This window comes from Cyphellophora europaea (genome assembly GCF_000365145.1).
Source record: "Cyphellophora europaea CBS 101466 unplaced genomic scaffold supercont1.2, whole genome shotgun sequence".
Lineage (NCBI taxonomy): Eukaryota > Fungi > Ascomycota > Eurotiomycetes > Chaetothyriales > Cyphellophoraceae > Cyphellophora > Cyphellophora europaea.
Window position 1 is genome coordinate 3,535,984 of NW_008481808.1, and position 12,453 is coordinate 3,548,436.

General features: G+C 54.2%; 5 protein-coding genes across 5 annotated transcripts; 3 read left to right on the forward strand and 2 right to left on the reverse strand.

The window, feature by feature from the left end:
• Window positions 1-131: 131 nt before the first annotated feature.
• Window positions 132-3,415, forward strand: HMPREF1541_02849 (uncharacterized protein; the record flags this gene model as incomplete). Its single annotated transcript, XM_008717204.1, has 2 exons — window positions 132-3,230; window positions 3,278-3,415. 2 exons carry the CDS (start codon window positions 132-134, stop codon window positions 3,413-3,415), a joined length of 3,237 nt encoding a protein of 1,078 aa, XP_008715426.1.
• A 903-nt stretch (window positions 3,416-4,318) lies between these two features.
• HMPREF1541_02850 (uncharacterized protein) lies at window positions 4,319-6,025 on the forward strand (the record flags this gene model as incomplete). Its single annotated transcript, XM_008717205.1, has 1 exon — window positions 4,319-6,025. One exon carries the CDS (start codon window positions 4,319-4,321, stop codon window positions 6,023-6,025), a length of 1,707 nt encoding a protein of 568 aa, XP_008715427.1.
• Window positions 6,026-6,781: 756 nt separating this feature from the next.
• Window positions 6,782-10,019, reverse strand: HMPREF1541_02851 (uncharacterized protein; the record flags this gene model as incomplete). Its single annotated transcript, XM_008717206.1, has 2 exons — window positions 6,782-9,898; window positions 9,954-10,019. 2 exons carry the CDS (start codon window positions 10,017-10,019, stop codon window positions 6,782-6,784), a joined length of 3,183 nt encoding a protein of 1,060 aa, XP_008715428.1.
• Window positions 10,020-10,400: 381 nt separating this feature from the next.
• Window positions 10,401-11,150, forward strand: HMPREF1541_02852 (ribosomal protein L16; the record flags this gene model as incomplete). Its single annotated transcript, XM_008717207.1, has 1 exon — window positions 10,401-11,150. One exon carries the CDS (start codon window positions 10,401-10,403, stop codon window positions 11,148-11,150), a length of 750 nt encoding a protein of 249 aa, XP_008715429.1.
• Window positions 11,151-11,163: 13 nt separating this feature from the next.
• On the reverse strand, window positions 11,164-11,555 carry HMPREF1541_02853 (uncharacterized protein; the record flags this gene model as incomplete). The annotated part of the gene is made up of 2 exons (XM_008717208.1): window positions 11,164-11,402; window positions 11,450-11,555. The coding sequence occupies 2 exons, from the start codon at window positions 11,553-11,555 to the stop codon at window positions 11,164-11,166; spliced, it is 345 nt and encodes a 114-aa protein (XP_008715430.1).
• Window positions 11,556-12,453: the final 898 nt, after the last annotated feature.

Below are 12,453 nucleotides of genomic sequence, written 5' to 3' on the forward strand. Positions count from 1 at the left end.
TGTTATCCATTCGTGGCCTCCTTTCGGCTCCAAGAGATCGATACTGACGGCCTAACGCGACCCTTGCCGAGGACATCCACATTGATCTCCTTCCATGCCCAACCGTTGCCCGAGTTAGACTCTTTATCACTATGGACGACGTCGACGACTCAAGTCTACCATCTCCCTCGGGGCCCGTCCATTCTACACAAGAGCGCGTTTTCAGGATGCGGAGGCCCAGCGGCAAAGCCCGCCCTGGGGGCTCGAACTTGGAATACGGGTCACCAGCTACCCTGGCCCAATTCTCCTTTGCTCCAGCCACGCAAACTACCGTGGTGACGACAACCACAACCACAACCACTCGGTTCCCTCCCTTGATCATGCGGCCACCAAATCGTAACCATCAGCTCGACCCCAAGCTGTTCCCTTTGGCCGCCACCCCGACCCCGGATCGACTAAAGAATATTTCCTTTCGAGTTGGAGACAAGCCCACAATCTTCCGCGAGGCTGCGGATGCGTCTATTGCACTCGAGCAATTGCAAGAGGAGCAGAAGGTCCTGGCTGAAAAGAACGGCACTGTCCAAACGGTGCAGAACCATGGGCCATGGGATCAAACCGACCCCCAATTAGCTTCTCATCCACTTGCCGTTCCCCGTGAGGATCATTCGGCTCGCCTTGCTTCTCCCGACTCTTTCACGGAAAACGACATGCAGTTGTCGGGCATGGATGCGCTATCCACCCATCGTACCAAGAGAAGACGGGTATCAGCTAATGCAACAAGCAGCAGAGCCCGGCCATCCTTACAATCACATCCCAGAATACGAGGTATGCGTTCTGCAAACCCAATCACCCCGGAGAGTCAGCCTCGACAGCATCGGGACCTGCGAAGATCGACTCGGTCTAATGCTCGGCCCTCGCATCCGGGCGACGCACCTCTACCATCCCCTGGTCTAGAGCAACGTGAATCTTTCGAAGAAACGTCGACCGCTCCTGCAGCTACAACGCTGGACGACCAGAATGATGAAGAGTCGGATTCTCCCGCCCAAAGAACCAGTCATCGGGGCATGTCCCACGATACCGCAGTCCCTACGCCACCAGTTGAGACAGACACGATAGATGGCTCGGGACGACCACTGAGTCGAAGAGCGCTCTCGTCGATACCAGCACGACTGCATGTTGCTGAAAGCCCTTCGGGCGTGGACGGCAGCTTACCCAGCCCAAGTTTATCCCCTGTCACCGCGGCTGCTAACCTCCAAAATACTGGTTACTTTGCCGATATTGATTCCGCCTCGGAATTCGCGTCTCAGTACGAAGTACCTGGTGATGAGGAAGTCGACCCGACGCCCACTAAATCGCTCTCCCGGCCCATGTCCGCAGCTGGGCCAAACGCCAACGGCAGTTTATCCAGGTTTTCTGATTTCTCGATCACGGAGATTCCAGCCATGCTTGATTTCTTTGAGGCTATCCCTGACGAGCTCAAGGGCTACGTAATGCACCAGCTGTTGAGACGCTGTCCTAAAGAGACACTACATGTGGTAGCCGATGTTGTCAATCCTGCCCTCAAGTGTGACTTTTTGGCGCTGCTACCTGCCGAATTAGCATGCAACATAGTTCGGTACCTAGATCTGAAGAGCTTGTGTCGGGCGTCACAGGTGTCGAAAAAATGGCGACAGCTGATCAATCAGGAGGAAAAGGTGTGGAAAGAAATGTTCGACGTGGATGGTTTCCAGCTCGCCGAAGGTGAAATGCAGATCGCCATTGCGGAGGGCTGGGGTTGGCAAGATCCCAGTGGAGGCAACGGGTACGAACGAGACATCAGCATGCTCTCAGGCATGAAGTCTGAGACAGAAGGTAATGCTTCCTCTCCGCAGTCTTCCAATGCACAGGGAGGTATCACGGGGCTACTACGTCGCTCCAAGCGAAAAGCCGCGACTATGCTTTCTAATCGCAACAAGCCTGCTAAGAAGCGGCGCATTTCGTCTCGAGAGACATCGGTTGACATCAGTTCGATCAACTGGATGGAGCAGATGACCACGGCCGAGGGTCCATACAATGCCGCAAAAGCAGCAGCACTAGCTGTCTCATACCCGCAGGTTGGGATACCCTCTCTCGACTCGATGCATCTGTACAAGTCTCTTTATCGACGGCACTACCTAATCCGCAAAAACTGGATGTGCGAGGACACAAAGCCACGCCACATAGCCTTTCGTGCACATGATACGCACGTCGTAACATGTCTACAATTCGATACCGAGAAGATACTGACAGGTAGCGACGACAACAACATCAATGTTTACGATACCCAGACCGGAGCATTGAGAGCAAAATTGATCGGCCATGAAGGGGGCGTCTGGGCGCTGCAATATGAAGGAAACACGCTTGTTTCCGGCTCGACTGACAGATCAGTACGTGTCTGGGACATCAAGAAAGGCGAACAGCGACAAGTCTTCCGAGGCCACACATCGACCGTGCGGTGTCTGCAAGTTGTGACGCCTGTGGAGACGGGCAAGAATGCAGAAGGGAAGCCTATCATGACCCCCCGTCAACCACTGATCATCACTGGTTCGCGCGACTCTACTCTACGGGTATGGAAGCTGCCACGACCGGAGGATCCTCTGTTCATCCAGGATGAGAACGACAACGACGTTGACGACTGTCCGTATTTCGTCCGGACCCTCACTGGTCACCAACACTCGGTACGAGCAATTGCAGCATATGCGGACACTCTGGTCAGCGGAAGTTATGACTGTACGGTTCGTGTTTGGAAAATCTCCACTGGGGAGACGGTTCACCGCCTGCAAGGTCACACGCAGAAGGTGTACAGCGTGGTCCTTGACCACGAGCGTAACAGGTGCATTAGTGGATCTATGGACAACATGGTACGAATCTGGTCGCTCGATACTGGCACTCCGATCTACGCACTCGAGGGACATACATCGTTAGTTGGGTTACTTGACCTCAGCTGTGATCGTCTCGTGTCTGCGGCTGCGGATTCAACACTGCGAATCTGGGACCCCGACAACGGTCAGTGCAAGGCTACCTTAAGTGCTCACACGGGCGCCATTACCTGTTTTCAGCACGATGACCAGAAGGTGATCTCTGGCAGTGACCGAACGCTCAAGCTGTGGAACATCAAGACCGGTGATTGTGTCAAAGACCTGTTGAGTGACCTTAGTGGAGTTTGGCAAGTCAAGTTCAATGAGCGCAGATGCGTTGCAGCTGTGCAACGCGACGGGGTGACCTTTATCGAGGTGAGTTTAGCTGTTCTCCTCGACCGTTTCTTACTGACGCAGTCCAGATTCTCGATTTTGGTGCAGCACGAGATGGAATCCCGGAAACTAAACGAGGGCGCCGCATAGTTGTCGATTTCAAGGGCAACGAAATGAATGATGATGAGGAACGATTTCTCGAATTGGACGGCGCGAACGAGACTTGAGACTCGGCATGATGGGCATAATCAAATGAAGAAGGGGATTCTTGGGTGCATGACTTCGAAACACGATGAACGCCGGGCAAGTCGGCGCAGGTAAAGGATAAACATGAGCATGGTCGATGCATTGTCGGAGTTGACCTTGTTGGGATTACACCTGATTGCATATCATAGCGATACACAGATACTACAGCGGTACCGTGTTGGATCATCTTTGGGTCTGCCTGAATAGCATAGCCACATTGCAGAGCGTCTACATCAGCCTCCAGCTCCGTCTCCGACTCCAACATGTGGCTTGGGCAGTATGCCAGTGAGTTCGTGACTGTAGTGTACAGCCAGCCCCGTCTCGTCTCCCATAGTTAGGGTGCAATGATAATCCACAGCAGATATCCGTCGAATAGATCTAAAAGAGGACTAGTCGACAGGAAGCCCTTGCTTTGTGCCCTTCGCACCAAGCTTCTCCGGGAAAACGAGAGCACCGCCTACTGCCGTATTCGTATACCAGCCGTCGATCAGGCTGATTTCGCACCGCACCTCGCCAATCGCTCCACAGCCAGCTGCTGCGGAGAGCGTACAACCATTCGCAGCACGAGACTGCAAGCGGCACTGTTGGACGACCGAATGATCAATAGCTGAGGCTGAAATCTGGTCAAACCCGATACGAGAGGTGGAGAAGTTGCAATCCTGCATATATACTGTGGCAGTTGCCCATGAACACGTAGCCTACCTCAACAGTGAAACCGATTCCCATCACCCTGGTCAACGAACACTGTGCATACCTAGACAGTCGCTATACAAATACGTAATCGACAACTACGATCGCTTCTGAGTGGGTAATTACTATAGGTATCCGCTCGATACAGCGTCCCGTCGGAAGGTACTTAACATACACTCATACTCCTCAGCACCATGCCGCGAGCCAGGTTTCGCAACGCCGACGGGCTCGACGTCACCTTCGCACCAGGCACCCCTACGGTTCTCTACCCCGGCGAAACGCTCTCCGGCAGCATCAGTCTCTCTAGTATCGACGACTCGGTCTCCATCGGTTCCGTTGTAGTGACCTTCTACGGCCGCGCAAAGTGTAAGATCTATCAAAGCTACGGCCAGTCCTCAGCCTGGTACCGATCCCGCGCAACGTTCTTCAACATCGAACAAGAACTCTTCAAGAGCGACTACACCTACGGGCCCGGCGAACGCTCTTGGCCCTTTAGCATCCAGCTGCCCTTCGTGGCCGATGAGACGCAACTGACAGGCAAAAAGAAGGACCGCTTCAAGCCGCATAGCAGCTACCTGAGTACCGATGATATCGATGTGGTGGAGCAGGAGATGCCGCCGCCTATGTATCATTATCACGGCATGTTTGGCCGTGCCTGCTGGGCGTATGTCGAGTATGTACTAGAAGCGACGGTGACGGAAGCCAAAGGCACTCACACATTTCGAGGGCCCAAGTCCAGAACTTCGGTCCGCCCGATCAACTTCCAGCCAGCACGGCGAGAGGAGGTGCTGACCGACTGGGCCATGGATGCCTGGAAGAAGCAGCTCGTCCTGAAATCTTCCAGACTGTCAGATGCTGGAGATAGTCTGGCGCCAACGACCTCCACTGGAGCAGACGGAGCCCGACTCTCCCCACAGCCTAGCAATGACCCCGTGGCGAGGACGACGTCGCGCGGCAACAGTCCACTACGCAGCTTGTTCTCCGGCCTGTCGGTGTCCTCGTCGTCTACACCGCGCCTGACCCTCAACTGCACGGTGTCCTTCCCAACCGCACTACAGGTCTACCACCCGGATCCAATCCCATTCCACCTCACGGTCACGCCAGACTTCAACTCCCAGTCCACCACGCTCGACCCTGCAGCCCTTCCAACCATCAGGATCAAATCCTTCGATTTTCGCGTCATGTGCACCACCATGACGCGCGCCCAGCACCTTGTCCTCCCACAAGAAGACCAAAAGACTGTCGCTATCATCCTCGCCAAAGACGTCGGACTAAACCAGACCATCCAGCTCACCGCACCCACCACCCTCGGCACCAGCGATAAAGACAAACCCGCTTTCACCACGACGGCTGGCTCCGACTCCAACGCCATCAACCTCTCCACCCTACACCCCCTCCACCTGACCTCCGCCAAGCTCGGTCGCCTACACGAACCCATCCTCAACCCCACCTTCACGACCTACAACGTCGCGCGCCAGTTCGGTCTGCGCTGGAGCATCGAGCTTGAGATCGTCACGCCGCAGAAAACCTTCACCGAGAAGCTCAGGGGTGAGGTGCCACGTGGCGGAGTCACAGTGCGCGGCATCCCAGACTCGTTGCGAACTCAAGTTGTGGCTAACGTGGATGGGGCCGGGGATCTGGTGGACTATGAGGAGCTGGAGCAGGGGATTCGGCATCCGAGAGACGATGATGACGAGGATGACGATGAGGGGTCAGAGGGAAGGGGAGTGGATGAGAAGAAGGGCCTCAAGGGTCTGTTGCGGCGCCCTCATGACGGGGGAAGGGTCAAGAAGGAGAAGGGAAAAGACAAAGAGAAGGAGGAGTACGCCCGTGAGGACCGTGTGAGGGCTGAAGGCCAGGATGGAGGCGGGGGCGAGCAGCTGCCGAAGTACGAAGCCTAGAAGGCTGGGGGTCGAGAAGATGCTTACGGTCTGCCTCTTGAGGGGCGAGTGGAGGAGACGGCATGAACTGTGTATGACCTGGGTCGATGAATGTGCCACGTTCAGTGGAGTCTGGAATTACGACTGTACGACCGTATGCATTCACGAGAGTATAACGAACAGGCACGAGGGTACAAAGAAGGGAGGGGCGTTGGGATTCCCTTGCTGCCAGAACACGCCGCTTCACAAAGACCAAAGTGCGAAGTACTTCAAAACTGAACTGAACAGAACGGGAAAGGATGGTATGACCGTATCGGATCAGATCGATAGACTCATTCTTAAGACAAAAAATCTCAACCATTCGTGAATGTGCAATTCTTCTCAGCTGTTAGACTATGCTGGTACTGTGCATTGCTGATTCTAATCTGATCTGACCTGCTCACCATGTGTGGTAACTGATGCCCTTTGGCCGTCTCTCCGGCCGGATCGTCCTTGGAATAGTGTACCTAATCCCGTTTGTGCTTCTCTTGCCTCCCGTCGTTCGAGACCGGTAGATCCATGCTGTTGTGCAGATGCCGCTTGGATGTGTGTGTGCTCTGGCAGGCCGTGCCGTACGCCTATGATACATCTGAACGTTTCTCCTTCACGTTGGAGAGGAGTGAGATTCCATGCTGCGGACTCTGTGCTCATGCCCCTCCCTGGCTGGCACAGCCTTGCCTGGTCTCGCCTCGTTTGGGCAACGCAGGTCTGTGGCTGCAGACCATGTCAGCGGCGTGCCTACCGTCCACGTCCTCTACCTCTACCTCTCCCCGCTGCGCCGCCGCCACGCCCCTTCTTCGCGGGCTTAACGTCTTCGTCGTCGACGTCATCATCTTCATCCGCAGCAGCGGCCTTCTTCCTCTTCGCACCACCCTTGGCAGCGCCCTTCTTCTTGGGGGCTTTAATGTACTTGTCCTTCTTGAGATCGATCTCGGCGTCGTCCTCGTCTGCATCATCGACGACCTCCTCCAGAGCCTCGTCCTCATCCTCAATCGCCTCTTCAAGATCGGGCTTCTCACGCTTCATACCAGCGGCTTTGCTCACGCCTCCCACGGTGCTCGCTTTCACAAAGGGCATCGGATGGCTCTGTTGGTTGTACATGCGGGTGAAGGTAGCTTTTGTCGCGGATTCCATGTTCTTGAGGACGGATTCGTCGCCCTCACCTTGCATAGGCCCAACGCCGAGCTCGATGATGGCATCGTAGTCATCCTTGGTGAGGTAGTAGGAATCCATGAAGTCGATCATGTCAGGCACCGCATCTTTGCCGACTTTGAGTAGTCTGCCAACGGTAGAGTGCCAAAGGGCTGGTAAGTACTGCTGACGAATCTCATTGCGGTCAGCCGCAGTTCTGAGGCGCATATGACCCTGAATTTCCTTGACGAAGCGGGACAGCTTGCCTTGCTTGCTGTTCTGGCCCAACCAGCCCGCAAAGCCAACCTGCGTGTTGAAGTTGCCGTACACATAGGAAGCTGGACGGACGAAGCTAAAGATGGCGTGCAGGGGCATGAGTGACCATTGCTGTTGAGAGCCGTGAATCATGCGGTCGACAAGGTCTCCGTCGCTGATGCTAGAAGCGGCGTTGTCTGCGAGCTCAAGCCATTTGAGGTTGCGTTCTTTACCACCGTAGTTGCCAATGCGGGAGGGTTGAGATTTGAGGTAGTTCTCCTGCAGCATCAACGAGCTGAATTCGTGGTCGTTGAAATAGAGCTCGGTCTTTTCGTTAAGAGTTGCACCTCCACTCTCAGCAAACATCTGAGGGCGCATAATCTTGCTGACAATGTCCCAGGGCTTCAAGATGACATGTTTTTCCCACGCTTTGTGCATAGCCTTGGTGTCGTCATATGTGAGGTCTTTGTCGTGGGCATCAACTTTGATGGTGGAGAGCATGTTGATGATTCGCCGGATGTCTGCATTAGCGCCTTCAATAATGGCATTGAGGACAGGAGCTGGCAGCTTGAATCCTTCACGGAAGCAGATGCTCATGATTCGGCTGCGAATTTGATCAGTAGTCGGACGCCGAAACCCTATCTCAGCGACAACATTGTCGAATGGCTTCATCTTGGGGAGCTTGCGTTCGTTGCAGATGAGGATGAGTGGAATGTTGGTTTTCTTCGCAACAGCAGCAAGTGCGCCAACGCCACCACGGTCACCGGCCGACATACCATCAACCTCGTCCATAATCATAACCAGATTCTGCTTCTTCTCGTCGACCTCCTTGCCTTCCCCAGCGAAGTACCCCATGATTGATTTGGTGTCGAGAACGCCTTTCAAAGCCGCTTCCATCAACTTCTTGCTTCGTGTATCGCTTGCATTGGTCTCGACAACGTCGTAGCCTTCAAGCTTGGCGATGAGGTGAGCAGCAGTTGTTTTACCAACACCTGGTGGGCCGAACAGCATGGCAGCCCGTCTGATACCATCACCGTCTGGACCAGCCTTCTTGAAATTGAACTTCGCATTCCGGCGCCACCCTTGAAGCCATTTCTGTAGCCTTTCAACCGTAGCCTTATTACCACAGATATGCTGGAGCGTGTCTGGGGCGTACTTGTCCACCCAGAGGCGGTCGTCAATCTTGGGACCATCCTGCTTCGCAGGAGCACCGGTGCGCTGGGCTTTGATCTTGGCGACTCTGGCTTCTTCCTTCTCGCGCTCCTTTTCTCTGCGCTCTATCTCCTCGGCATCTTTCTTGACTTTGGCGTCCTGCTCGGCACGTTTCTTCTGAGCAGCCTCGGCACCAGAGGCAGTCCCGCCACCTGCAGGTCGGCGTCTAATCAATTCGAACAAACCGTCTTCATTGATGGTCTTGATGCCGAACTTCTGAATAGTTTCCAGTTTTTTGGGCCCAGCATCACTACCGAGCACCACGAAGCTCGTCTTGGAGGAAGGACCGCTGGTGACTTTGCCGCCGTAGCGTTTGACAAGACTTTGACCTTCTTCGCGACCTAAGGTTTCCAAAACACCAGTAAAGACGAACGTCAAGCCGATGAGGCAATCATCAGCGCCTTCAGGAATCTCTTTCATGCCAGCACCAGCCGGTTGAACATTAGCGTTGCCACCGCCCTGCGCAAAGGTCCATTTACTATCTGGATCGCGCGGAGGGGGTGTCGGCGCTCGGATAGTCGGGATGGAGTCCATTAGTTCCTGAACTTCTTTGTCTTCTTCCTGTGGCTCTTTCTTCGCTCTCGGCTTCCTCGGCGCAGCTTTCGCAGTCGACTTCTTAGCTTTCTTCCTGGGCGTCTGATCTTCTTCGAAGTCTTCCCCGTCTTCAGTGGCTTCTTTCGATTTGCGCTTGCGTGCATTGGTGGTCTTGCGCTTCGTATCGCTGCCGCCATCGGTGCCGTTGATCTCAGCCATCTCAAGATCGTCATCATCAGATTCATCCTTTACGCCGTTGCGCTTGCTGCCATTACGCTTGCCGATGGATTTTACGACATTCTCTTCATCTGAGCCTTCATCGTAATCGTCATTGGCTTTCCTGCCCTTGAAGTTCTCAGCGAAGATGTCATCGTCGCCAGTCTTGTCATCGAGCACCATGGCGGCGTCATCGTCGTACTCGGTATAGCTTTTCTTGCCGGTCGTCCTCGCAGATCTCCGGCCGCTAGATGGGGTGGCACCGTTGGTGGCTTTGCCTGGGGTGGTCTTCGTGGAAGAAGTGGACTTCTTTACGGGAGTTGACTGGCTTGTCGACTTGGACTTGTTGGAGGCGAAATAGGCGGAGCTTGTAGTCTCTTCAACCTTGGGCTTCGCAGTGGCCTTTTTGGCAGGTGTGGATGCTTTCTTGGGTTTGATCACTTCCTCCTCTTCATCGTCTGAGATGACCTTTCGACCTCGTGCCTTCTTCTCGGGCTCTGTAGGAGCCTACAGAGTATTATGTTAGACCAGATAGACATGGATCTTAAGAATGGTCACGCACCTTGGGAGCGGCAGGCTTCGCCCCTCCTGCGCCGCCGCCGAAGAAGCTGCGGATGTCGGCTGGCATGACTACGGTGCAGAGAGCGTGCAGAGCCAGTCTAGAGCAATCACTTAGTGAGCAGGTGCCATGTTCTGCCAGAGGCAAGAGGAAATGGGTTTTTTGTTTAGAAGTAGAACGAATTCAGTTGATGACAATTGCTTCAGACATTCTGGCGTACCTTCCGCAAGTCGCGTCATGAAGATACGCGTTTAAGGCTAAAGTGGTCCACTCATTTGCTTGGCACTTATACGGCGGACTGCAGCGCAGGTTAGAGGTTCGCTGTTCAACTTTTGGGAGCTTGTGCACTGACAGATCCGCAGACCGTCGTGCGCATCTTGATCATCCGCTCAGGGCGTGCTGTTGTGCAGATACTCTTTGCCGGCACCTCAAGCGCTCCTCCCTTCAACTATGGCGCTCCAACGAAGTGGGCGCGAAAGCTACGCGAACCTTCTGTCCTCCTTCTCGAACCTTCAGATCACCTCACAGCGGTCAATCCCCCATCAGCGATTGCGGCCAATATGTGCGCGGAGCTTCACGACGACATCCGTCCGGCGGAATTGGCTCCTACCGAAGCAGGCCGAAAAACGAAAGTCCATGGTCGGCCGGCCTCGCATGCCAACGGGCGGATCTATGCGAGGTACCACTGTATGCTGGGGTGAATGGGGACTGCGGATGAAGGATCACGATCGAAGAGTGTCAGCAAAACAGCTCAAGCTCGGCGAAGATACGATACGACAGAAGCTGAGAGGAATGCACTACAAGCTTTATACTCGGGTTAGTGCGAACATCGGCGTCTACACGAAAGGCAACGAGGTCCGTATGGGCAAAGGAAAAGGCAAGTTCGACTACTGGGCTGCTCGCGTGGCGGTTAGCCGTATAATATTCGAATTGAAGGGCAATATGCATGAACAGGTCGCTATGGAGGCCTTCCGACTTGCAGGAAACAAGATGCCGGGACAGTATGAGTTCGTGCGAAGAGGTGACCCGGCAGTTGTGGGCGTAACGAAGCTCAAGGACGGTGTCACATTACAGTCGCTCAAAGAAGCTCGAAGACCGGTCGAATCTGAGAACGATCCGCAAGCGCAGGCTGTCATTCCTCCTACCATGACCGAGGGTGACCCGACTAGCATATCGCCAACTGCCGCTGTACCATCATAAGAAGAATCATGTATCATGCTCCGACACCAGAACCTGGGCCATGTCCTTGCGCAGTCCGTGCACTATTCTGCTGTTCCTGCTTGAGGTCTCGGTCCGTTCCACCATATCCTCCACCTTGATTGGCTTCGCCCGTGGAAGTGGTGGTCATACCTCCCATTCCAGACTCAGAGATGTTCTGGCCGTACCGAATGTTCTCAGCTGTTTTCTCGCCGCCGGTTGAAGACGGAGCGCCCTCGACTGTGTTTGATCCAGCTGCGCAACGTGAGTGTGGGAACACAGCAGAGAGGAACGATACATACTGCCTAGCTGGCCACTCTGTTTGGCCACAGGCACAGTTTGGGTCTTGATCGACTCGTATCTGACGAGACAAGCGTTAGTAATGTATACAATGGACAAGACATTCATGGTGAATTTTACTGGGTGCTTTCGCCCCCCGGCTCAGTGGCCATAGTCTTGTCGCCGCCCATTTTGAATGATCTGAAGTCGGTGAGCCAGTTACAAGTCAATACTTGCTCGATGTTCTGGGTCACTGCATGAAATAAATCCATCTAGGAGTGCTCAACCCATGGTTTAATTTGTTGAGCTGGTCATGCTCCGCCCGCATGAGACTGTGATGTCAATGCTCGTAAATTGCACACATGGTCTCAACGAGCAGATGTACCGCTATTTCCCGTCCCAATCAGCGGCTCCACGTCCTGAATGTCGCCTCAACCCGTCGTGCTGACCGTATCAAGCGGTCTCAACGTTGCGAGGGGCCCTGGCTACTTTTCCGAAGTCGTCTCCTTTGTATGAGTGTGCGGTCAGCGACGTCTGCAGTTGCGGCGAGACTCACTGAAGACTCATTTGCAAATTGACCTAGGTACCTGATCCTTGGACCAGTGATGACGAGTTGGAAAACTGAGTCCGGACTGTGTCAGCTTGCGACTGTCTCCTCCGTGAAACACAGCTGTCGCTAGTTCTCGAGTGAAGAAAGTTCCCCGTTGACCATCGAGGTCTGTGGTGCTGACAAACCTCGCAAATACTTGCATCTCTCGTGACTTTCGCAATGGAAATTAAAACCCGTGCACAGACAGGAGCGCAATCGCCACAAGGTAAGACTATTGATGCGTGAACTCCGCGCTTCTGCGGCGAGCTCTCTGGTACATTCTCAATGCCGTGCCGACAAGACCTTTCGCTGCGGAGAATGTCCATACAGATCACTAACATTCACTTGATGGAATTTGCTTTTGGACTGGGATACCATCGGGCCATTTGATCGCATGATCACGCTGGAACAAAAACCATGACCATGTCCATGCCTCGG